Raw genomic sequence first — 26398 nt, 5'->3', positions numbered from 1 at the left:
TGGGCTCTTTATAGGTCACCAATGAGATAGTTCGACAGCTGATGGAACAGAATGGATTCTATAACCTAGAGAAACCAGGGGAGTTTACCAACATCGTTGATATCCAGTTCTTGGCAGCCATGATCCATCCTGGTGGAGGTCGCAATGACATCCCACAGAGACTAAAGAGACATTTTTCCATATTCAACTGTACTCTGCCTTCCAGTTCTTCCATTGACAAGATCTTTGGTAAAATGAAGACTCGCTTTGGAAAGTGTTGTTTGAAACCGTTGGAACTGGGGTGCCAAATTTTGTTTCTCTCCACCCCCGTACTTTAAAGGGAAATCTTAATTTTTTGTGTGGGGGGGGAGGTCTTAAATGTATGTACCCAGGTTTTCCTAGAACAGTGGCTCTCATTTTTTCCACATGTGGTTAGTGACTGGGACTCAGTTAAATCCCAAACTACTTTGGGATTACCAAGTACTGGGGTGCATGAACTCATTGGCTTTTGGTGGTAGTGCTGGAGGAGTTGGTGGGGAGTGCTGGGGATGATTAGTGCTGGTGGTTAGTGCTCCATGGGATTTCAACTGATTTCTTTTTTTTTTTTTTTCAGCCTTTGATCTGCCCCTGTTGCCCACTCCTTGGTCATGCCCTGGAAGCTAAAAAAACAAACACAAACCAAATCTCTGCCTTAGACTAAGATTCTAAATTTATTCATGGGGGGATTCTGCACCAAAAAATTAAAAATTCTGTGCACAATATTTTAAAATTCTGCAAATTTTATTTTGTCAAAATAATACTACATAATTATGCCAGTTTCAATTTTGGTCATTTTATTTCAAAATACCTGTCAGAAAGTATGTCTGTAACAATACAGACACATACAAAAATTCCTCCAGGAGTAGAGAGTTAAAGTAACCCCTACGACAACCCAGTTCTTCTTCGAGTAGTGCCTATGGGTGATCTACTGTAGGTATATGTGCGCCCCTGTGCCTCTAATCAGAGATTTTTGGTAGCAGTGTTCCTTGATTCCTCGCATGTGCCCTCCCTCCCTCATGGTCTGCCTCAAGGCTAGAGGCAAACCCTCCTCATTTCCTTCTCTACTGCCTTTGGCCTCAGATGGAATGAGCAGTTGTCTCTTCCTTATCTATGTCATTAGCATAAGTAGTGTTTGTTTTGTTACCTTTGTTCTCCTTAAAAGTAGTTAAGCTAGTGTTTCCTTATTTTATTTTATTCCTTTGAGTTTAAAAAAAAAAAAAAGAGAGCTAGAGAAAGGAAAAGAACTTACCTTTCCTGCCCTGTCTGGGGGCATTCCCCCCACCCCTGGCATCTAGTAGACGCATATATATTTTTTTCAGTTTAAAAAAAAAGAGTAAAGAAGACTGCTAGAGGATGACAGCCCCCTGGCCAGGGGCATGCCTGGCTCTCTCTGCTCCAAGCAGTGCCTCTCCTGCCAGAAGTCAGTTCCTGTGATGGCCTGACACACTCACTGTGCCTGGGAGAGCCTTACAGAAGTGCTTTACCTGCCACAGCTAAAATGGCAGCCTCACAGGAGCTGAGAGCTGAAGTTAAAACTCCTCCCTATGGAGAAAACACTTCACTCTGCAGAGGACTCTGGTGGGTGCTGACCCCGGATCATCCCCGGAGCCTTCACTTCAAAAGGGGTCGAGTTGTGAAGAGGAGAGCAGGAGAAGAAGAAGAAAAAGAAAAAAGGCCACCGTCAGACTTCCCCTGGAAAGGCTCGTAAAAAGGGCTTCTCCAAGCAACTGGCTAGCCATAGGGGTTCCCCCAGTGTAGCAATCTCGGCACCGATCCAAACACATGGATTCCAAGTTGCTGGCCAGCCAGTGGGGCTCTCCAGAGTGGCCATCGTGGTAGGTCAGCACCACAGCTCTGAAGCATGGCATCCGAGGAGGGACCCCCTGCTGTGAGCTCTGCTAGGGTATTCTCCAAGGCTCTCTTCATTGTAGAGGCATAGTAACCGCGGTACAGTGACTGGACTTTATCAGCACCAACCTTGATGCAGTAGAAGCGAGAGCGTTCCTCTCGCTACCCACATTCACCACCCTGGGACATATGTCCCTAATATGCTGGGGAGCTCACCTACACAACCACAAGGTTCAGGACAAATGGCCTTTTACGGAAATGGCCTTCCATATCACTCTTTTGGGGCTAAGTGCTGTTAGGAGTGCCTGTGCACACTTTCTGCCTTTCATCAAAAACACAAAGGTCATGATGGACTTAATGTGACCTGTATGTTTTATATAAATCGCCAAGGGACTGCCAGATCTCCCTCCCACTACAAGACAGCGCTCAAACTTTGGAATTGATGCACGCATCACAATGTGCTCATCTCAGCTGTCTATTTACCAGGGATACAGAACATGACAGCTGACAGTCTCAGTTGAAATTTTCTTATGAAAATGAGCGTGTACTGAATTCAGAGGTGCTTCAAGATATATCCCCCCTTTGGGGAACCCTGACTATGGATCTCTTCGCTACTTAACGGAACAAGAAAGGTCCTTGTTACTGCTCCAGGGCCAGCCTGGGTAAATATTCACTGGCAGTTGCCCTCATCTTCCCATGGCACAGGGCCCACTTATATGTCTTTTCCCAGTTTCCTACTCTATCCAAGATTCTGTTGAAAATTCAACAAGACAAAGTGAGAATTATTCTGATTACCCCTCTTGGCCATGACAAGTCTGGCTCTCTTACCTCACACAGATGGCAATATGCCCTCCTATTTCTCTTCAGCCCATTCCTCACCTGCTCTCTCAAAACAATAGGCTGACCCTTCACCCCAACCTGCGGGTCCTCTGCCTCCAGGCTTTGCTCCTTCTTAATTCCAAGGCTTAGAGGCAGAATACTCTGTCAAGCTGAAAGATGTGTTGCAACTCAACCAAAAGTTGACCACTCAACATACTTATCTACAAAATGGAAATGACTCTGAGTTTGTGTCATTCCAAACACACAGACCCAACCTCATCTTTCCTCCCTCTGATTTTGCACTACATTTTAAACTCTCACTCAGCTCCTTAAAGTACATCTCATGGTGAAAATGGCTTTCCACTTGATGTTTGCTCAACCATTAATGCGTAGATTCTTTAAGGGCATTGGGAATCTCTTCCCGCATGTGACACCACTCACTCCAGACTGAGACTTTAACCTAGTTTTCAGGCTTTGACTAGACCTCCCTCCAAGTCCAGGGCAACATGTTCTCTCTTACACCTGTCCATGAAGACAGCATTTCTAATTGCCATCACCTTAGCTAGGCACATAGGAGAAATAGCGGCCCTGATGGCACACCCACCATTCACGGCCTTTTTTTAAAAAAAGAGTAACTGTAAGGCCATCTCCCAAGTATTTCTCCCTACTTTCGCTGCACGTTTTGTATGAATCAACAGATCCATCTCACTGTTTTTTCCCCAAAACCACTTTGTGACAATTGGGAGACAATTGTGTATATGCTAAATATTAGAAGGACATTAGCATTCTATTTGGACAGGACTAAGGACTTCAGGAAATCCCCTAAACTCTTCCTTTTGTCCACAGAAAGATAAAAAAAACTCTGATATCGGCTCAAAGACTATCCAAATGGGTCTCTGGTTGCATTAATCACTTATCAAGCGTGCAACTTGCTTCCGTCCAGAGTCCATACACACTCCACGAGGTCGGTTTCTACCTCAATCACATTCCGTAGGGATACCCTTATTTCAGCAATCTATAGAGTAACAACTTGGGCCTCTGCCCATACTTTCACAGAGCATTATGCGATCACTGAAGATTTGGTCTCTGACACAATCTTCGACTCCACAGTACTCTTTGTCAGAGGTGGCTCCAGGCACCAGCGCACCAAGCACGTGCTAGGGCGGTAAGCTGCGGGGGCGTAGGCCAGTCGCAGTGAGGGCAACTGTCAGGTAGCCTTCAGCAGCTTGCCTGTGGAAGGTCCGCCGATCCTGCAATTTCAGCAGTAATTTGGCGGCGGGTACGCTGAAGGCGTGGGACAAGCAGACCTCCCCAGGCATGCTGCCGAAAGCCACCTGACTGCCATGCTTGGGACAGCAAAAACCATGGAGCCGCCCCTGCTCTTTGTAGTAAAAGACTCCACTCCGAAGTCCCAGCATCCAGTGGTGGATACTGCTCATGAGTCACTTACAGTGGAGCACCCACAGGGACACTAGTCAAAGAAGAAGAGGAATTTACTCACCTTGTGCAGTAGTGATAGTTCTTTGAGATGTGTGTCCCTGTGGGTGCTTCACAACCCACCCCTCTTTTTTCTACTTCGGAGTTCTCAATAGGGCTCTGCAGTAGAGAAGGAAGTGAAGGGGGTTTGCCCATACAGTGCTAAATAGGGAGGGAGGGCACATGCATGGGATCAATGGACACTGCTACCAAAAATCTCTGATTAACATCTTGAAGAAACATCATTACTGCACAAAGTGAGTAACTTCCTCTTCTCGCTTCTCTGCTCCTTCCCCCCAGAGCCCAGCTGGGGAGCCAGACACTCACCCCCACCCCAGAGACCAGCTGTGGGCCCCTTGGGCCAGACATTTACACCTCAGAGCCCAGCTGCAGCTCCCTGCCCTGGCCCAGACACTCACAGACCCTACCCTCCCAGGGATCCAGAGGGAGAAACAGCCTGATGCAGGGTCCCAGGCTTGCACAGAGTTTTCTGAGTGCCGCCTCCTTCCTTCAGGGTATGCGCAGAACTACAGCTGCTGGGAACCCTCCAGTTTCCTCCCCTTCCCCCCAGCCTTGCCTTCTATTTGTGAGCTGGGCTTTGCTGGATCCAGCAGCTCGTAGTGGTGGCCAACATCTCTGCAGCCCATTTATATGTGGGGGAAAAAAGGAAATTGTGCATGCCCTACATTAATTTCTGCAAAATTCTGCATTGTGCAGTGATGCAGAATTCCCCCAGGAGTAAACTGCAAGTAACATTAGCACAAAATCAAAATAGTGTCCATTTTTAAATGGACTTTAAGGTAAAATTTGACCCAAAACTAAGGCCTCGAACAAGTATCATTTTTTACAAAACCCAAGGGAGTAGAGAGGTTTCCATGATTTATCCCTTAACATTTTCAATGGAAACTATATTTTTCTTGTTGAAAAATCCAAATCAAGTCTCTGCTCAGGTTTGACTTGGAATGTTCCAGCTCAACGTGAAGTTCACCAATTGATTTATAAACTCAAGAAAATAGTCTTACAATGAGACATCTAGATCCAAGATTCTGAATCTGGCACCAAATTTGTCCCTGGAAAATCTGCACACTCCACGGTTACATATGAAAATACAGGATTTCTGTGCACATTTGTTGCCTGTGCAGGTGCTACATGTTTACACTGCTGGACACATCTGCAAAAATTTTGCAGAAATAACTTTGACACTGGACTTAAAATAATTGGTGCCTTCTTCCTTAGCCTGTTGCTCTCAATGCAGCCCAAGGGGTGCATTTTATAGCTTAGTTACGCTGCAGCATTTTGGTTTATTTCAGGGGACATGAGGTGAAGGTGCAAAGAGTATTGCTGTCTTACATGTACAAGTTGTCTGTGCCTGGAGTTATACAGGAGTAGCTGTTCCAGAATAGCTCCATGTGTCGATAAGCCTTACTTTAGTAACTGCCCTTTAAACGATCAATTTTGCTTTTTCCAGGTGTGATTGGCATAGGGCATTATTGTAGTCAGCGGAGCTTCTCAGAAGAAGTCAGAAGATCAGTAGCCAGATTGGTGCCTCTGACACGCAGGTTATGGCAGATGACCAAGATCAAAATGCTACCCACTCCAGCCAAGTTCCATTATGTCTTCAATCTACGAGATCTCTCGAGGATTTGGCAGGGGATGCTAAATACTGTATCGGAAGTCATCAGTGAACCTAATGTAAGTAACATACAGCTTTCTTTCATGGAGTTAGCATATTAAGTAGCAATGGGATGAAGACTATAACTGATTCTTTGGTGGTTCAGTATAAAATAAGAAGCCTCTATTTCTACTTGTTATCACTTTTCTTATTAAATTGTAAGATCTTCAGTGGCTTTGTTCTGTGTTTGTACTCTGCCTAGGACAGTGGGGTCCTGTTCCATATCTGGGGCTCCAAGGTGCTTCCTCAGTACAACAACAAATAATAAGCATCAGTGGTGAAGTACTGTGATACTGAACGCTAAATTGCTAAGATGCCAAAGGATTTTATGGACATACAATGTAGCAAAAGAACAGAAACCACTTTGTTACGCTGTGTGCATCAGTTTTGTGGTCTGTTTTACTTACTGATAAATGTTAACTTATTTCAGTTTTTAAAATTCTGGAGAAAAATTGAGCTTTTTAAAATATTCAGTTTTATATACATACATAGCAGCAAGCTATTCAGCATCTTAATGACAAATAATTTTGTTCTTAAGATATAGGATGCCTTGAGGTTTTCAAACCATGTGACTGGCTGAAAGTTGAGTTTTGGCTTAAAGCTATAAGGATATGTCTATACTTCAGTCTGAGGTGTAGTTGCAGCATGGATAGACATACCCATGCTAGCTTTACCTGTGCTAGCACAGCTAAACATAGCAGTGGAGAAACAGCAGCACAAGCGTCTGCATGGGATAGCAATGCTTGCAAATACCTGGGATCCCCAATATGCTTGTCCAGCCCCATCTGAAGGCTGTGCCAGCACACCTACCCTTTTATTTCTAGCTGTGCTAGTGTGTGTACAACGAACATGGATATGTCTACCCATGCTGCAGTCATGCCCGAGACTGCAGTGCAGACATGTCTTAAATGGAAGAGGGAATAACACTGGACTGCAACAAGTCTTTCTGTGTTTCATTACTGTACAGTCCACACTCCTTGTGAAAAATAAGATACTTGACTGTAAATGGGTCACGGACTCACCACCCAGCGCCTCCTGCTGGTAACTCGGGGAATTAGCTCGATTCCAGTGGAGCACCCCCTCCTGGTGGTGTCCCGTCCATTTTTCTGCCCTCGGTCAGCGTCTGTGGACCCACATTGCTCCCTGCTCAGTGGCGTCCTCTTCGAGGCCACTGCCCTCTGGCAGTGCCCCTTAGTCCATCTGCACCCCCTTCCGGGGATCGATCATCAGCAGTCCCACATTCCAGCCACAATATGCAACCATGTCCAATCGCCCTCTATGTCTAATCCCTCTTGGCAGGGATCTGGCATGGTATAATGGTCTCTCCCTATGGCCAATGGCTGGGTGTACTGCAAGAAGGAAGCGGGGGACCCAGGCCCACCCTCTACTCTGGGTCCCAGCCCAGGGACCCTCTGGCATCAGCCTCGCTGTCCTCTTTCTTTCCCTTCCTCTGTCTGTTTCTCTGGGCCGCTTCCCCTACGGCCCCTTGCACCCACTAGGCCCTTCCCCTCAGGGCCTACAGCCTGGCGGCTATGGGCTAGAGCCTTCTAGCCTTCCTGAGCCTGCCCAGCGCTGCACTGTGCTGCGCTGTCCACGGTGCTAGTCTCCCCCTTGGAGACTGACCTTCCCCTGTCAAAGACCTGGGACAGACTGACTGCTCCTGCTCTGGGCAGCTTTTATATATGAGTGAGCCTGGCCCTGATTGGTTCCCTCCAATCTGGGCCCTGATTGGCTCCCCATAAGCCCTTTTCTGATTGGCTCCTGGGCTGTGCAGTCTCCCTGGCCTGCCACAGCCCATTCTCCCAAGGAGTGGGGCAGTGCGCCCCACACATTGACCTAAATATTTCCCTCTCAATTTTTCAATTTTCCTTTTGAAAAGCCAGTTTTCTTTAATACTGAAATATAAAGTTGAGTCTTCAGTGCAGTGACTATCTCTCTGCAGATGAATCATTATCCAACCATCTCCACTGATGGTACCGTCAGAAGTAGCATATAAAAGTGTGGACACCAGCTTATGAACAAACACTTACGATTTGTGAGTGGGAAATACATCTGTTAGCAAACTGGGTAGTCAGCTATTGAATTTGCTTGTAAAAATATGCCTGGCATTCATAAAGTCTGTTTTTGGCCATGCAATAATTGGACACATAATTATGTAGTTTGGGAGGCTAGACTGAGACTTCATCTAATGCTTTGTCCTGAATGTGCAGTCTTTTTTGTCTTTTTTTTGTAAACTGGACATACTCTTAAGCTGAGATGTAGCTGAATCAAAGTCTGACAAAGAATACTATTTCAGCTTCCCTTGTAAGGAGTAAAAAATTACTTTGTATTGTCTAGAGATAATGCAATACTGTTTGAAACAACCGTGACAAAAGTCCAACCTTGCTGAGATATGGCTGTGAAGAGCACGAGTGCCTCTGTTACAAACTTAATCAATTGAGATGTTTGTTTTGTGAACAGGTGTTGATAAAGTTGTGGAAGCATGAATGTAAGTGTGTTATTGCTGATCGTTTCACAACCCCAGCGGATATGGATTGGTTTGATACAGCTTTGGCAAAATTGGTTGAGGAGGAGTTCGGTGAAGAGAAAAAGGCTTTAGTGGATTTGGAAACTGATGCTTACTTTGTTGACTTCTTAAGAGGTCCACCTGAAGCAATAGGTAACTACAGAAACTTGTTGCAAGAAGAGATAATGATGTTCTGGTAATTTATCACAATGTGGGTGGGGAGGAAAAGGTACAGTTAATGCTTATGTAGAAAAGACTTCAGAATGCATATTATAAACATCCTTCAATAGCCAGACAGGTCTTTTGGTTAGTTCACAGGGCCATGGTCCCAACTCTTGTCTATCCTGTTTGTGGTAGCTAATGTTGCCAGTTAGGATAGGTCACTGTGCTCCCTTGAGCACAAGGACTACATTTACATTATGCTTGCAACAGCATTTAAGCGCAGATGATTGCAATACTTGAACTAAAACCGTATAAATAATTACTGCACTTACTAACCCCTACCCTGCCCCCCCAACTAGTACATGAAAAAGCTCAGTTTTAACTAGTCCATTAATGTCAGATAAATGTAATTTATCTGCAACCATTACTGATGTGTGTGGCCTTCGGTGTTTTCTTGTTACATTATTAATGACTCCTATTAAATTTGTCCTTTTCACTTGTTGCATAGTCTCTCCTATATCTTTCAAATCAAAATAATGTTTTACATCTTATTTTCACAATAGTTATTTTGGTATCTATATTATTTATAAAATACCTATTTTCTTTCACTTGCTTTGTTCATTTTTTCTCTTGCAAGAAAAGTTATGCATAATGAAGGCCAATTCGTTAGGTACTATTTTATAAGGAAGCTAAATTGCTTTACAGTGCAATTGAAGTAGCTCAAAAATGGGTGAATGGTACAATTTTGTGTTCTGTTTCACTGTGTTGTATGAATTGCTTTTGTTTTGGGGAAGGCATTATTAAACTATTTTGAGGTCAGTCAGCTACTCCCCTCCGCATAAATGATGGATACGTGGAGGTACCACAATGACTAGAATAAATCATGTAATGCTCTGAACCAATGCTGGAAAACAGACCCCTAAATGGTATGGCAGGTGAGAGCAATAAGTAAGAATTGTGCAGAGAAATGTATGAAAGGAGTAGAAAATATAGACCCTGATTTAGGAAAGTGCTCAAACATGTGCTTAAATATTTTGTTGTATTGGGAGCACAAAACAGAGGAAATAGATGAAGAATGAGCAAGAAAGAAAAACAAAATATGTAGTAGAGTACAAGAGATGGATTTTGATTTGTACTTTTAACCTATTAATTATGATAGAGCCTGATGGCCAACCAAGAATGGGGCCCCATTTTGCTAGGCATTTTGTGGTAGACAGTCCTTGCCCTGGCACTTGTTTTTGCATTAACATACATTATATACATGCTGAAAACTTGCACTTCTTTGAGTGCTGGTACCTGTATGTATTACACTGTGGTTACGCATGCGCACGGAGTCAGAGAATTCTTCAAAAGCCGAGTCCATTGGATTATGCATTCGCTGTTGCTGTCCTCTTGCTTTCAATTGAGGAGATAAAGGGGAGAGAGGACTGACCGCCTCCCTAGTTTCTTCTTATCACCGCATGGCCTGGGTTGGAACCTCCATTGTCTGGAGTTTCATCTTAATATTCTGTTAATTGGACAAGGCACAAGTCATGCCCATTGCCTCCAACTGGCCCAGACAGTTCTTGTTCCTGAGTCTCATACACATGTTATCTTGGTCAACGATCAACATTCAGTCCTTTTCCAATCTCATGACCCAGGGGAAAGACAGAATCAAGCATCTCAACCCCCCAGTCACTCCATCTCAGGGTGAGGTGTTTGGATGGGTGTCAACTTTCGAACGTTCATGCTCTGAAGCTGTGCAAAGCATCCTTACTAACAGTAGAAAAGATTCCACTAGAAAATTCTACTTAGTGAAGTGGAAGTATTTCTTTGTCTGGACACAACAGAAACCCATGAATTGTGGGTATTCTCCTTATTCTGGACAATCTTCTTTCGCTCAGAACAGCTGTGGTTCACCTGGCACCAATGAATGTGTACCACCCACCCTCTCATGGTTATTCAGTTTTGCTCACTTACTGACTACTAGATTCTGCAAAGGTCTAATCAGAGCCTTTCTGTCAGTAAGGAAATCTGCTCTGCAATGGGACTTAAACCTTATTCTTTTGGTGCTCTCTTAACCTCCTTTTGAACCACCAACCACATATTTCATGTCTCTTCTGTCCATGAAGGTCATATTCCTGATAGCCATCAACTCAGCCAGGAGGGTGGGTAAGCTTGGAGCATTGATGATGGATCTACCCGACACCATATTCCTTAGAGCCAAGGTGTCATCACGTTTACATCCTAAGTTCACCCACAAAGTAGTTTTAGAGTTTCACTTGCATCAGTCTCTTCACTTATGTTTTTTCTGAAACCACACGCATTGGAAGAAGAGAGGAGACTTCATTCCCTCAACATGTGATGAGCCTTAACCTTTTACCTGTGAAAGATAAAGGCAATCAGAAAAACTCCCAGACTGTTTATTGCTGTAGTGGAAAGAGTTCAAGGTCAAGCTATATCCTCTCAAAGGATCTGCAAATGGATCTCAGGTTGTATCTATCTCTGCTATCAGCTGTCTAATTGTCCTCTCCCTCATGGGATGAGGGTTCATTCTACAAGAACACAAGTGATATTAATGCAGTTGCTTCAAGAAGTACCTCTATTTGACATTTGCAGAACAGTTGCATGGAGTTCCATCCACACATTTGTGAGACAATATGCTTTAGTACAGGACTCCTCCACTGATGCATCTTTCGGGATGGTGGTACTTCAAATGACTTTGCTGCCTGCATCCTGGCAGCCTCCTCCTACTTCAATACTGCTTGTCAGTCACCCAGAGTGGAATACACATAGGGACCAGCAATCAAAGAAGAAGAGAAAGTTACTTACCGATTGTGTAGTAACTGGAGGTTCTTTGAGATATGTGAACCCTATCTGCCCTCCTTCCTCTCTGCTTCAAGTCATTCTTGGATTTGCGGTAGAGAAGGAACTGGAGGAGAAGTTGATCTGCTCCACCCTTAATCTCCTTGATCAGAGGCAGGAGGAGAGTGAGTGTGCCTGTGTGGACCAACTGACACTATTTTTAAGAGTTCCACAACTGCGTGCATGAAGTGGATGAGTACATACAGTGTAATAAAAATAGGGACCACACATCTCAAAGAACCTCCAGTTACTATAAGGAGAGTAACATTCTCTTTTGTGAAACAAAATGCAAGTAAAGAGAGGAGACTGTAGGACATAAGGCTATGAGGTGAACATTTAAAATTCTTCCTCTGCATATCTATTAGAGTTATGTGCCTTTAACCAAGACAGTTATCTAGATTCTTTGACAAACTAGGAGGTTCTCATTTTTTAGTGGCTAATTGTACTTATTGTGCTTGTCAGAGCCTGAGAGACCCTTCCAATTACAGCTCTCACTTATTCTTAGACTGAAGCTAATGTTCTAGTAGTCAAATAGGTCGCAAGACATGGCTTTATCCCTCAGACCAGGGCCTCAGAAGCAGTGAAGACAGTCATCTATTTCCTGCTATATTGGAGAGTAAGAAGAGGAATTGAGTTTGGATGTTGCATGGATTTTTTTTTAGGCCTGTTGATTAATTAGTTAATTCATGCGATTAAAAAAATGAATCACAATTAAAAAAATTAAGCATGATTAATCACAGGTTTAATTGCACTATTAAACAATAGAATAACAATTGAAATTTATTAAATATTTTTGGATGTTTTTCTACATTTTCAAATATATTGATTTCACTTACAACACAGAATACAAAGTGTACAGTGCTCACTTTATATTACTTTTATTAAAAATGTTTGCACCATAAAAAATAAAAGAAATAGTATTTTTCAATTCACCTCATACAAATACTTTAGTGCAATCTCTTTATCATGAAAGTGCAACTTACAAATGTAGATTTTTTTGTTGTTGTTACATAACTGCGTTCAAAAACAAAACAATCTAAAACTTTAGAACCTACAGGTCTACTCAGTCCTACTTCCTGTTCAGCCAGTCACTAAGAGAAACAAGTTTGTTTACACTTATGGGAGATAGGAAGGTAAGTAGAAGCTGCACCCTGTATCTACTAGAAATACCCAATGGTCATAGCAAATTAATGCTTTTCACAGAGAATGTGCCATGACATTATCTCTCTGAAGTATATAGGACAAAATCCTAAAGTCTGTGGAGTTTTAAGCATGTAACTGAGAGCAGAATTTAGCTGTGTATCATTTTCACTGTCAGCAAGGGATGTGGGGGAGTGTGGTAGTGAAATGTGCTATCTACCTGTTTGCACCCCATGTCTCTATCCATAATTGATTGATATTAGGATACAAACGAAGATAAACTGTGGCCAGGTGCTTAGTATATGCATGTTTACCTGCATTCACTTTTTCATAGCTATGTTATAGCAACTGTATTACATCTTGCCACATAGCAGAGCCTCATGGAAAAACATAACTTAAATATGGGAGTAGCCTTTCTCTGCCCATGTTGTATGCCTAGGAAAATTGCATAGCATTTTTTTTCAGATGCTGGTATATGAGGAATTTAAATGTTCTAGATTTAATAAAGAAAGAAGTGTCCCATGCATTTTATTTTAGAGACTTTTTATTGAATTATATATCACACAGTCAATTGTATTGACCTTTCTACAGTTTAATTTCTGTCGGAGATAAAGAAAATGTGGTGTGTCAACTTAGTTTGCAATAGGCATGTACTTAAACTCCCAATATATTATATTCATAGAGAATACAGCATAATAAATGCCCCCCCCGTTTATGTGCACGGTGTCTGCTTGTTTGTAAAATAAATTTACATTCCCAGTGAATGCTGCAGTGAAAAAAAACCAAAAAACAAAACAATGTGTGGCATCTGCTACCAGTTATAGTACTTTGTTAGGGTCTCAGTCCTGATATCATTTAACTCAGAGTGTTTTGATTTCCAAGAGAGTGGGAGCAGGCCCTAAATCATTCAGCCATCCACTTCAGAGGACATAGGAGAAAGGTTACAAAAATGTGATGGCTGATATCTAGAGCATATCTTTAGGGAAAGATAAAACTGAGCCCTCCTCAGTAATTTCCACTGTTAACAATTTGCTATCACTTTTTCTCACAGGTGAAGAGGCAGAAGTAACTGTCTTTGATATACCTAAAATCTATGAGCCAATTGAATCTTTTAATCACCTGAAGGATCATTTAAATATGTTTCTACAAACATACAACGAGACCATCCGGGGTGCACGTCTGGACATGGTGTTCTTCAAAGATGCTATGATTCATTTAGTCAAGGTAGGATGAGCACTTTTTCCTCCTCCTGCCTTTTCATGACCAGATGTTTGACATTATAAAAGATTTTACTTTCTGTAATCATGTGAGATTTCAGTTATTCTGTCAAATAAAGTGGGGTATAGGCTTGTATTTTGTTTCTCTTTTAAAGTAACATAACAGAAGTCTAGATTTTTGCATAGAAGTATAAAGGGCTAGATGTGCATTTAGCCACAGTTCCAAATACCTAGTGGTGAGGCATCCAAAGGAAACACAATTCCTTTGAACTTCCTTCACCTGAATGGGTAATAGAGCACATCAACTCTCTATAAAATGCATCAAACACACCTTTCCTCTCCCATCTAGCCAGAGAAGTGGAACCATGGTTTTACATACAATGCTTTTCTTTGCCGTTTCATATTAACTGGATTACAGAAAGTAGTATTGCCTTCCCTGCCCCCGATCCCTCCCTCTACCCATAATGACAAAACCCACTGTTGGGGTAACACCAAAGCATCTTTGTAGGGAAGAGCAACGTCAGCCTTACTCAGCCACACAGCCATTTAGAATGGGGGCAAAGTCTAGCTACAAATTTCCACTCCTGATTCACAGTATGCTCTCTTGTTTTGTCAAACCTCAGAACATAAAACGCATTATACTTCCTGCACACAGCTGATTATAATTCAGAGCACCGTGGAACCCAGGATGATGGAAACACAGAAAGGGTTTACTAAATAGTAATATCACCCTAATTCTTCCTTTGTAAACTGCAAACCTTGTATTTCTGCACTGCACCGTGGGCTCAGCCCTCTTTCTCAGCCATTATTTTAATAAAAGATGCGGCAAGGTTGTACATTAGATTACTTGAACTAGATTACATTAATTGAACAAAATGTGGTAAAAAACTACTAGTAAATAGTAAGTAAATAAATCTAAATGACACTTGTCGAAATAAAAAACGCAACTTTAATGTCCTGTTGAAAATTGCATTTTTGTGTATGAGTGTTGAAAAAATGAATTCAGAAAATTGGGTAATCTGAAAAAAGTAAGTCAGAGCAAATTAGTGAGGTTCTGCTTACAGTTTTTAGTCTGGTAAGTAGTGGTGGTAGTCCCTGTCTGGGTATAAATTTTGGTCTAAACCCTGATCCAACAGCGTTAACTGTTCGTAAATGTATACGTGCATAGATTAAGGCAAAATGGTAACACTGTGATTACTTGCCTGACTTCACAGGCCGTTGAACCTTGACCAGTAACTCTGGGATCAAGCCTATAACTTCTGTTTGAGCTATATCATATCTGTTAGAAAGATATCCAATCTTGACTTAAAGACTTCTATTGACAGAGAATCAACCAAAACCCTAAGTAAATTGTTCCAATGGCTAATTACCTTCACTTAAAAATGTGAACCTCTTTTCTAGTCTGAATTTGCCTAGTTTGAGCATGACAATCTCACTGTGCCGTTTTCTGCTAGGTTAAAGAGCAGAATCTGCTGTCAGATGTCTCTTTCTTACATAGGTTCTAATAGACCATGATCAAGTCACTTCTTAGCCTTCTCTTGGATAAACTAAATAGATTAAGTTTCAGTCTCTCATTATAAGGCATGTTTCTGGAGCTCAAATATTTGTATAGCTTTTTTCTGAACCCGTTCCAGCTCAACATCCTTTTAGAAGAGTGGACACGGGAATTGGACACATGATTCCAGTAATGGTTTTGCTAATACTGTATACAGAGGGAATACACTTTCCTACTCCTACTTCATATTGCTTTATACATCAGAGGATCCCGTTAGTCCTCTTAGTCACAGCATCACACTGAGAGCAACTGGGCTCCAGAGCCATGGACAAATTTGTGATGGCTGAAGAGGATTCCTGTCTTTCTTTATTGCTTCTTTGGCTGTTCTCCCAGGCTGGTTGCAATGTACCAGTCAGACCTGTTGGGGGAGGCATTGTCTGCCTCTAATAAACCTGCTGAATGGTAGTAAGGAGACAGAGTGAGGATGCGGAGCCTAAGATGATGCTTTAAAACAGAGCTTTCATCCAGTAACACAAGACAGGGCCCACTGGGGCAAAGACTTGCACCCCCCAATAATAACTTAGGTTGCAGAGAAACCCATAGCAGAGCCTATACCTGGCTTTTTAAAAGATTGCTAGGAGCCAATCCCTGATCTTCACAGCTGACATCCCTGCTGTGTCTGTTTGTGGGAGATTGAGTTCATTTAAAGGAATTCCCCACTCTGCTGAGCAAATCCACCAAACCTAACCCTAGCATAGATATCACTCTCCTCAGCCCACCTTGTTCACTGCAGGCCCATTATCCTGCTGATCAGTGCAGTCATTTGCCTGTAAACTGAAGGAGAATTTGGCTCTTGTCACTACGGGTACATCTGCACCTCGAACTGGAAGTCTAATTTCCCGCTCGAGGAGACATACCTGTGTTAGCTCTAATCGAGCTAATGTGCTAAACATAGGTCTCCTCAAGATGGAAATTCTGCCTCCATCTCGAAGTGTAGATGTACCCCCATGACAGAGCTAGGTATGAAGGAAAATGTGGGGCATGATCTGATCACTATTCCTTTGTTTACAATACATTTAAAATAGTGAGACAGGAAGGAAAAGGAACTCCACTTGTGAAATGTTCTAGCCCAATAATATGTAAAAATGCCACTATTACAGTGAAGGTGGCTGATTGTGGAAACAGAGGATTCTGCTTCTTAAAACTGTACAGTACTTTGCTTTATCTATCTAGGTCCTTACATGACACTCATGACCATGGTATGGGGATGTCTCAGAATCATTAATGGATTTTATCATCACAATGCCCATGGAAGACAGAGCAATAGGAACATCATTTCACAGATGGAAGACTGACTCACAGAGTAGATTAAGTGAGCTGCCCAAAGTTGCACAAAAGCTTACGGCTGACTGGGAATTCAACCTAGGATTCCTGTATCCCAGCCCAGGGCTTTGTCCTCTAAATTATCCTTCTTCTCCCCAATATTTTGCAGTTACATTAATAGCTCTCAGTCTGACACTACTCCAGTAACTGATGACTAATAAGTTACTTTTGATTTATGCAAATAAGAACTCAAAATTGATGTTAAATTTACAGTGAACAGTAAGGGAGATATAGAGTGTAAAGTTTATATGATATTACAAGAAATCCTGTAAAAATCTATTCTGACATGACAACACTATTATCATATAGTAATATTTAAAGTGGAAACAGCACTTCCTGTTCTATAATGGTATATTGTGTTTACATGTGATCAGTTTCTCATAGAAATAAGTTTTCAAAATTAAAGGATTTATAATTCACAAAATAAGAATGATAATTCTAAGGTTCTCACTAATTCGAAGGCTCCCCTTGCTGTGGTGGCTTAAATTATTCTGGCACAAACATTCCATATATTTAGCAACAAATTGTCATGTTGATCTGTAGATTTCTCGTGTGATTCGCACCCCTCGTGGAAATGCTCTCCTCGTTGGAGTTGGTGGCTCAGGAAAGCAGAGCTTGACTAAACTGGCATCATTCATAGCTGGCTATGCTACATTCCAGATCACTTTAACAAGGTAGGCTGTTGAACAAGAGATATTTCAAAAATGTGTACTCTGATTTCTGTGTTTTGGATTCCTTCTACAAGCAGAGCATATAATGGCAAACACAGTTGAGAATGGAAATGGGTGCATCCTTAAGAGCCTTTAAAAAATGTTTTCCTTTGTTTTCTGTGCTGAAATTCAGTGCGTCCTCTCAGTCTGAATGTCTTTCTTAAATAAGCAAAAAATAACAGGCTAATGCCTAAGGATACTGTAATTAAAAGCCTGGAGAAAAATGTTTTCTTAATTTAGTTTACTTTGTGCCTTTGAGAGTGTGTTTTGTGTGGTTGGTTTGTTTGCCATGCATCATTAATCCCTTTTGTGTTTGAGTAGGTCTTTAAGAGTAACAGAGAAAGGGGGCAACATTATCCTCTTCTAAAAAAAGAAATGATGACAAAATTAGAAATTGGGTATGTTTATTTAAACTGAGACTTAAAATGGGCTGTGGCTCTTTAATCACTCTAAATGGATATTCTTGAGCATAATTACATAGTTTGTGCATTGAAAGGAAAGATATTTTTGCCAGTCACATTTGTTTACCAACATCCCCATTTAAAAGTTTTGAGTGGCAACACAACTGTTTTTTCTCTAGATCATACAACACTTCAAACCTGATGGAAGACTTGAAGTTCTTGTACAGGACAGCAGGGCTTCAAGGAAAGGGCATCAGCTTCATTTTTACAGATAATGAGATCAAAGATGAGTCTTTCTTAGAATACCTGAATAACGTTTTATCATCTGGAGAGGTACAATTTTTACTTTCTTATTTCTTTCATCCTTTTTTGTTTTGTAATCAGGGAGCAGAGAGCGAGCCTGATTATGAGTAGCTTGATTTATGTGAGTAGTCTCTTAGACATCATGGCAGCAGTTTCACAAATGCAGTCTCAAGTGATATCTGGCACTAGAATCTTAATACAAGATTCTGACAGTGTGGTGAGGCAAAGCTGTAGTGAAAGAACAGGTTAAGGACTTTTTAGAAAAGATGGACATGCACCAGAACATAGGCCCGGATTTAATTCATCTGAGGGTGCTGAAGGAGTTGGCTGATGTGATTTCAGAGCCATTGGGCATTATCTTTGAAAACTTGTGGTGATCAGGGGAGGTCTCGGACTATTGGAAAAAAGCTAATGTAGTGCCCATCTTTAAAAAAGGGAAGAAGGAGAATCCGGGGAACTACAGACAGCTCGGTCTCACCTCAGTTCCTGGAAAAATCATGGAGCACGTCCTCAAGGAATCCATTTTGAAGCACTTGGAGGAGAGGAAGGTGATCAGAAACAGTCAACATGGATTCACCAAGGGCAAGTCATGCCTGACCAACCTGATTGCCTTCTATGATGAGATAACTGAGTCTGTGGATATGGGGAAAGTGCTAGACGTGATGTACCTTGACTTTAGCAAAGTTTTTGGTACAGTCTCCCACAGTATTCTTACCAGCAAGTTAAAGAAGTATGGGCTGAATGAATGGACTATATGGTGGATAGAAATCTGACTAGATCGTCTGGGCTCAATGCGTTGTAATCAATGGTTCCATGTCTAGTTGGCAGCCAATATCAAGTGGAGTGCCCAGGGGTTGGTCCTGGGGGCATTTTTTCAACATCTTCATTAATGATCTGGATGAAGGGATCGACTGGACCCTCAGCAAGTTCGCGGATGACACTAAGCTGGGGGGAGAGGTGGATACGCTGGAAGGTAGAGATAGGGTCCAGAGTGACATAGACAAATTGGAGGATTGGGCCAAAAGAAATCTGATGAGGTTCAACAAGGACAAGTGCAGAGTCCTGCACTTAGGAAAGAAGAATCCTATGCACTGCTACAGGCTGGGGACCAAGTGGCTAAGCGACAAAGACCTAGGATTACAGTGGACAAGAAGCTGAATATGAGTCAACAAAGTGCTCTTGTTGCCAAGAAGGCTAATGGCATTTTGAGCTGCATTAGTAGGAACATTGCCAGCAGATTGAAGGAAGTGATTATTCCCCTCTCTTCAGCACTGGTGAAGCCACATCTGGAGTATTACGTCCATTTTTGACCCCCCAACAACAGAAGAGGTATGGACAAATTGGAGAGAGTCCAGCGGAGGACAACAAAAATGACTAGGGGGCTGGGAGACATGACTTACGAGAAGAGGCTGAGGGAATTGGGTTTATTTAGTCTGCAGAAGAGAAGAGGGGGGATTTGATAGCAGCCTTCAAGTACGTGAAGGGGGGTTCCAAAGAGGATGGAGCTCGGCTGTTCTCAGTGGTGGCAGATGACAGAACAAGAAGCAATGGTCTCAAGTTGCAGTGGGGGAGATCTAGGTTGGATATTAGGAAAAACTATTTCACTAGGAGGGTGGTGAAGCACTGGAATGGGTTACCTCAAGAGGTGGTGGAATCACCAGCCTTAGAGGTTTATAAGGCCCTGTTTGACAAAGTCTTGGCTGGCATGATTTGGTTGGCCCTGCTTTGAGCAGGGGTTGGACTCCTCAGATGACCTCCTGAGGTCTCTTCCAACCCTAATCTTCTTTGATTCTGTGAAATTTAGTGCAGAGCTATTAATCCCTTAGAATGAAAATGTGTGAATCAGCTCTTTTAGATGTTTGACAAACTCAAACTGAGACACATTCTAGAAATAAAGGAGGAGATCTGAAACAATGTGAACTTTGTTTCTTAAACATTTATAAAGTTTTCTGTTTGATTCAGAGTTTTAGTAACTTTCAGAAGTAAAATAGGCTTTTAGGCTTGAAGGAGGTAAAGTTATATCTAAAATTCCTAACATACCTTGTATTTAGAGTGGCAGGTTTTGTTCCAGAGTGGTGTTATAACTAGTTATTTAACACTAAAAGGAGGGAAATTAACCCAAGTGTATTAAAGCAGCAAGTAAAATTAGTCATAGTGGGTCTGATTCTCCAGTCTTAGACCAATTTGTTACTAGTGTGACTCCACTGGTTTTGATAGAGTCAATGATATAAAACTGATGAAATGTTGTGGAGCAAGGGGCCCAATGTGTTTGTATCAGAACTGTATGCACCTACTTGGCATGCTCTGTGAATGAGAGCTTCTACATTACAACATTCCAGTCACAATAACCCACCAAACCGGTTTTAAAAAAATCTACTTCTTTTTGTTAAGGTCTCCAACTTGTTTGCACGTGATGAAATTGATGAGATCAATAGTGATCTCATACCTGTCATGAAAAAGGAGCACCCACGTCGACCTCCAACCAATGAGAATTTGTATGAATATTTCATGACCAGAGTCCGTCAGAACCTCCATGTAGTACTTTGTTTTTCACCAGTGGGTGAAAAATTCCGAAACAGAGCTCTAAAGTTCCCTGCCCTTATTTCTGGTTGCACTACAGACTGGTTCAGCCGATGGCCTAAGGATGCACTGGTTGCAGGTGAGTGTTAGTTGCAGCTGTGTAGTCCTGCTATGCTGAATCTGGAAATTTAGTGAAGTCAAGCTCCATAATCACTGTGAAGTAAATAGGGGACATTCCCCCCTTACTAAATGGGCAAGCTTCTTCGACTCATAATATTGGATTATAAAAAAGGCTTAAAATGTGATACTGGAAAAATCCTTCACCCTTAAAGATACCCTTTAATCATTCAAAGAAAAGATTAAAAACAAATAATAAATACTTTATTTTCAGGACTTAGAACAAGTTTTAAATCATAATTGGTTACCCTCTAAATTTCCTTCTCTCCTCACTATCTTCTCTAAGATGCTCCACTTCATATGGGGGGAGGGATAGCTCAGTGGTTTGAGCACTGGTCTGTTAAACTCAGGGTTGTGAGTTCAATCCAGGAGGGGGCCATTTAGGGATGGGGCAAAAATCTATCTGACAATCAGTCCTGCTTTGAGCAGGGGATTGGACTAGATGATCTCCTGAGGTCCCTTCCAACCATGATATTCTATGATATTGTTGCATGCTGCCCAAATATCTGCTAAATCCATTACTTTCTATAAATTGACTGGAAAAATATCAGAACACCATTTAGTAAAATCTATTTCTCAACCCATTGTTTAAGTAACCTGATAATATTTTAAAAACATTCCATATTATTGAACCTTACCTGAAAAAGTCCTGATGTGGAAACACTGAAAAAAAGAAAGAAATTAAACCCACACATTTGAAACCAGCCAAGAAGGGAATTCTTCCCAAAACATTATTAGAGTGTCTGTATATTTAGCAGATAAGCCACAAAAGAATAATTAGCCCACATGGGAGGAAGAAATGTGAAGATTATGCTGGTTGCACTTTTTTCTTCTGGGAGGATAATTATATCATTAACATCATAAATGAGTATATTTTAATGAAATTATCTTCAACGCGATTGTTTCTGAAGAAAACTTTTATTATAGAGTGCTCACTTTCTCGCTAAGTTAGTAGTTAATGGGAATGTTCTAGAGGCTCTTCTGCAGGAAATAGGTGGATGATGATGTAGGGTTTGGAGAGTGAAGGGAATAGATTCAAAACTAGTGAGGATGGTAGTTTTAATTCAAAATTAAAATGAATATTCTACCTATGAGTTGGAATAAAAGGGATTTAATACAATGTAAGTTTTCAAAATAAGCAGAGTTGATAGCTCTATTTAACCACATGAGCAATACAATGAGTTTTTAGAGTAACAGCCTCAGTTTCAGAAATGCTGAACTCACACAACTCCCTTTGAAGTTAACGGGAGCTAAGGGTCCTTAGCAGTTCTGAAAACTGGGAACTAAGGAATCCTGGGCAGGACACTGGCACAATGCCTATACCTGTCGTATATTGCATTTTCAGGGTTTAAGTGGGACATAGGCTGTGTCCTGATCCCTTTCACACGGGTAACTTCACCCTAAATGTTCATTTTGGTAAAAGCCAACCCGTACTATTGAGAATAAATGTGAAAAAATAAAGGCGTCCCTGTGTGAACATATGGCAACAGAGTGAAGGAGAGGATAACAAACTCAATGCAACTTTGTCATTTGTGGGAGACTTATGTTCAAACAGTAACTGACAAATACGTAAGCCAAGGTTGTACAGTGTCAGTGCCCACTTTGTCTGTGAACAGGACTATTAGATAAAGACAAACACAGAAGGCTGAGTTCTGGATTAGCTGTGTAAGTACAAGTGCATGTTTCTTTCTCTTTCTCTCATATGGCCTGAGCACAGTAGGTGGAATGTGGTGATTGCTACATGTGGGGGGCTGGATGGCTCAGGAATTAGGTGCTGGGATATGGAATATTTTACCTTTAAGTCATTGATTTGAAAATAGCAAGATCAGAAGTGACTAAGAGCTCTTATGTTGGCTGCTCAAATGCCTATGTGAAATGAACACTACCAACTCTAGTGATCAGGAGTGTCTCCCTATTAGCAGCGACCACTAACTTCAGTAGTGGTCTCTGAGGGTAGTGTCAGTAGAATGAAGCTTTATTTAGTGGCCATAGGGCTTGGTGAAAGCAAAATATCACCACATAACCTGTAGCGTCTTAGCCAGGCCATCTGGGGAGCTTAATTGTCAGTGACCAACCTTTCACACAAATACACTTCCTAAGTATTTTGGAAAGCTGAGGTATCACATCAGTGTTTACCATATAACGTCCCCCACTTGTTTAGTTTGTTTTTAGAATGGTGCTAATGAAAGCTGCCTAACAGATAGCATTGCAGGCTCTCAGCTAGAGTTTGGCAAAACTTTTTCAGCTAATATATTTTTTGCTGAAAAATGCATTTTTGGGGGCTCCAAAACTATTTGTGAATTCAGGTTGAATTTGACAAATAGTTTCAACAACAGCAACAACAACAACAAAAACAACAAAACAAAACAAAAAAACCCACCCAAACCCTGAAAAGTTGACATTTTTTGTTTCAACTTCTTTGAAACGTTTCATTTGACTTGACTTTTTATTTCAAAATGGCATTTCATTTTCAAATTTGATCAATTAAAAAAAACCCACAAAGGGTGAAAAATGGTGAAATCACAACAAAAAATCTGAAAAAAGTTTTGTTTCAAGTCAATTGAAACGTTTCTGTGAAAGCCCCTCCTGTATCACAGCTTTAAAACAGATTTGTTGACTCTTAATATCTAGAGTTCCAGGCAGATGTGCAGAAGAGAATAATATGCTGTGTCTCAGATAGCCAGAACCCTTTGTGAAGAATGTACTTGCAGATGTCTTTAGCCAACAAGTGTTGCCTGATCTATTCAGCACTCTGATGCAGATAGTATAATGCGTGTTTGCAGTGGACCCATATAAATAAATAGCTGTTTAAAAATATGCCACTTGTTCAGCTCACATACGCTCCAGAAAATGATGTTGAGTTCAGTGGCTTTTTGAGACCTGCTAGGTAAATTAGGTAAAAGTCTTCTCCATGATGTTGCTGACACACTGCATGCTGCCATAGAAGTTTTCTTCAATATTTGCATGTAAGAAACTAATTTAAATGGGTTAGTTCACAACCTTTTTTTCCTTTCTCTAAAGTATCTGAACACTTCCTGTCCTCATATGAAATTGATTGCACCTCTGAAACCAAGAAGGAGGTGGTGCAGTGCATGGGCTCCTTCCAGGATGGGGTAGCAGAGAAGTGTGTTGACTACTTCCAGAGATATAGACGTTCTGCACATGTGACTCCAAAATCCTACCTATCCTTTATTCAGGGATATAAAGCTACCTACAAAGAAAAGCACGCTGAGGTGAAGACATTGGCCAATAGGTAAAATGCCTTATTTGTTCCTTTTTCTTTTTTTTCCTCCCCCAAATGGGTACAGAACAGCTCATGGCAATAAATGGTCATCTCAATTGATGATTCTGATCTCTTTATAAAGAAAACACTGATGTTGGATTTGAATTTGCCTCTCGGTTCTTTCATTCTATGGGTATTAATATAATTTGATCCAATATTAGGACCATTTTTTGGCCTACAAGTTAGAGTATTTAAATCTATAACAATGAAATAATGTAAGTGGTACTTAACAGGTAAATAAACATGTGAATCTTAGTTTGTTTTTCAGAGCAATTCAGTCATAAACGACATCACTTTGCACAGTAAGCTCTTATTTCCGTATTTTTCACATGAGCAATGGAACACATACATGTGGTATGATTTTACATTCAAAAGAACATCTAGTTTATCAGAAGGGTGCTTTCTTGTTAAAATCTCATCTTGTTTTATGTGAAAGAGATGGGTATTAACCTTTCTATGAATTCTAGAGTGCATCTCTCATTCCTCTGATGCATTTTTCTGCTTTCATGGCCCAAGAGCCTCAGTATATCCTCTGCAGATTCAGGATGATGGACCTTCTACTCAAGAAAACCCAACAAAGTGGTTTGATATGATCCAGATAATTTTCAAATATGTTTTTTAAATCAACCAAGTCTCTACAGTTCATATTTAAATATGTTTAAAATAGTGTGTAAATCAGGGAATGATGTATAAATTAAATTCCTTGGCGCCTGCAGCACCAGTCTACAATTTGCAATTAAATAGATTGCAACCAGTATTGGACACCTTCAGCAAGGAATCAGACGGTAGCTTACTTTACTATAGTGCATATGGTGGCTTGGTTGCCAAATGAATCTATCATCTTGTCTTTCTGGTAAAGTTTAGGCTCTTTTAAAACCACAAGGCCAGACCAAATCCCTGACCTTCCCAGCCACCACAGATCACAGATCAGTGCACATCTTCCAAGGCTTGGCTTTAGTGGTTGTCAACATCTAGGTCCCTAGCCTGCCATTGACCTGGCAGCTCCATTCTGTTGCTCTACTCATCCTCTCCTTTTCTTATATCTGAAGTATCAAAGTTCTTTGCTTCAGTCCTGGCAGCCACCCTGTCCTCTGACTGGCAGCTCTGTGCTGCTGTGTTTGGTGATTCACGCTGCCTAAGCCTTCCTGTATCTTCCTGTCCAGCAGGCAAGAAACCTAACATTTTCAGCTTGCCAAAAGAGCAGCAACTTTGTCACATCATTGCACTGGGAGCTCATGTTGAGTTTTGTCCTCTATGATGTCTAATGGCTTGTGAAAGGGCTAACAAGATCCTTGGATATATAAAAAGGGAAGTAGCGAATAGGAGTAGGGAGATGATTTTTATCTCTGCATTATGGCATATATGGCATTGGTGAGACCAGGACTGGAATACTGAGTACAGTTCTGGTGTCCTCATTTAAAAAGGAGGCTGAAAAATTGGCGAGAGGTCAGAAAAGAGTCACAAAAGTGATTTAGGGGCTGGAGAAAATGCCTTACAGAGCAACATAATGAGCTCCATCTGTTTAGTTTTTCAAAAAGAAAATTGAGAGGTGACTTGATGACCTTCACGGGAAGAAAATGCTGTGTTCTAAAGCGATCTTTAATCTAGTGGAGAAAGGCATAACAAGAACCATTGCACGAAAGCTGAAACCAGACGAATTCAATTTAAAAATAAGGCACAAATTTTTAACAGAGAGGATGATTAACCAAACAAAGTAGGGAATTCTCTATTTCTGAACGTCTTCAGGCCAAGATTGGAACATGTGCATTAGCCACGTAATTGGGCTCAAGACAGGGGTAACTGTGAAACGTGTTATACGAGAGGTCAGACTAGATGACCTATTGGTACCTTCTGTCCTTAAAGTCTATGAATTTTCCCAGCCTGCTCTACAGCCATTCCATTCTTTGACTCACTTTGGTTGAGCATTGCCTTCTAATATTTGTTCATGTAGGCTTTTCAACTGTGGCAGAACTCTGACCTTACTCCCGTGGGTCCTGCGCTTCTAGGCAGTTTATGCTAGCCTCAGTGGCTCACTGTGACCCTCCACGTAGCTCTTCTCTCTCTAGGGCCAGGGTTACAGTCTACTGAGCCCTTTTCAGCATAGGCCTGCAAGGAGGTTGGTGAGAGAACTCCCACAGTCAGCTTCTGTCCTGACAGGGCACTTCCCTCCCAGAGATGTTCGTAGTGTGGGTTGGGGGAACCCGGGCCGCCCTCTACTCCGGTTCCAGCCCAGGACCCTATGGTAGCAGTTGTTGGGAGCCAACCTTTCACTGCCTGAGTTGCTACATTTCCCTGGGCCACTTCCCCACAGCTCTCCTGCTTCTCCCTTCTTCACCCTTACCTTAGGGCTCCTTTAATGATGGTCTGAGGGTGTCTTCAGTAATCAGCTCTTCAACCGCACTTCCTCTCCTCTGGCTCCCTGGC

The 26398-nt window shown here is 41.6% G+C and overlaps 1 protein-coding gene across 2 annotated transcripts in view; it reads left to right on the top strand.

Moving 5' to 3' along the window:
• Nucleotides 1-26398, top strand: part of DNAH5 (dynein axonemal heavy chain 5) — a 253591-nt gene that overhangs the window by 144217 nt on the left and 82976 nt on the right. For both annotated transcript variants that reach the window (XM_075062684.1, XM_075062685.1), the window contains exons 49-56: nucleotides 15-228; nucleotides 5630-5853; nucleotides 8294-8492; nucleotides 13537-13709; nucleotides 17124-17254; nucleotides 17871-18024; nucleotides 20386-20653; nucleotides 23713-23944. In XM_075062684.1, the coding sequence (XP_074918785.1) occupies nucleotides 15-228; nucleotides 5630-5853; nucleotides 8294-8492; nucleotides 13537-13709; nucleotides 17124-17254; nucleotides 17871-18024; nucleotides 20386-20653; nucleotides 23713-23944 (1595 nt within the window). The remainder of the gene's footprint in view (nucleotides 1-14; nucleotides 229-5629; nucleotides 5854-8293; nucleotides 8493-13536; nucleotides 13710-17123; nucleotides 17255-17870; nucleotides 18025-20385; nucleotides 20654-23712; nucleotides 23945-26398) is intronic.

Source organism: Chelonoidis abingdonii, chromosome 2 (genome assembly GCF_003597395.2).
Source record: "Chelonoidis abingdonii isolate Lonesome George chromosome 2, CheloAbing_2.0, whole genome shotgun sequence".
In the NCBI taxonomy this organism is placed as follows: domain Eukaryota; kingdom Metazoa; phylum Chordata; order Testudines; family Testudinidae; genus Chelonoidis; species Chelonoidis abingdonii.
The sequence above is the reverse complement of the archived record's forward strand: the minus strand, read 5'-3'. Positions and strand labels throughout refer to the sequence as shown.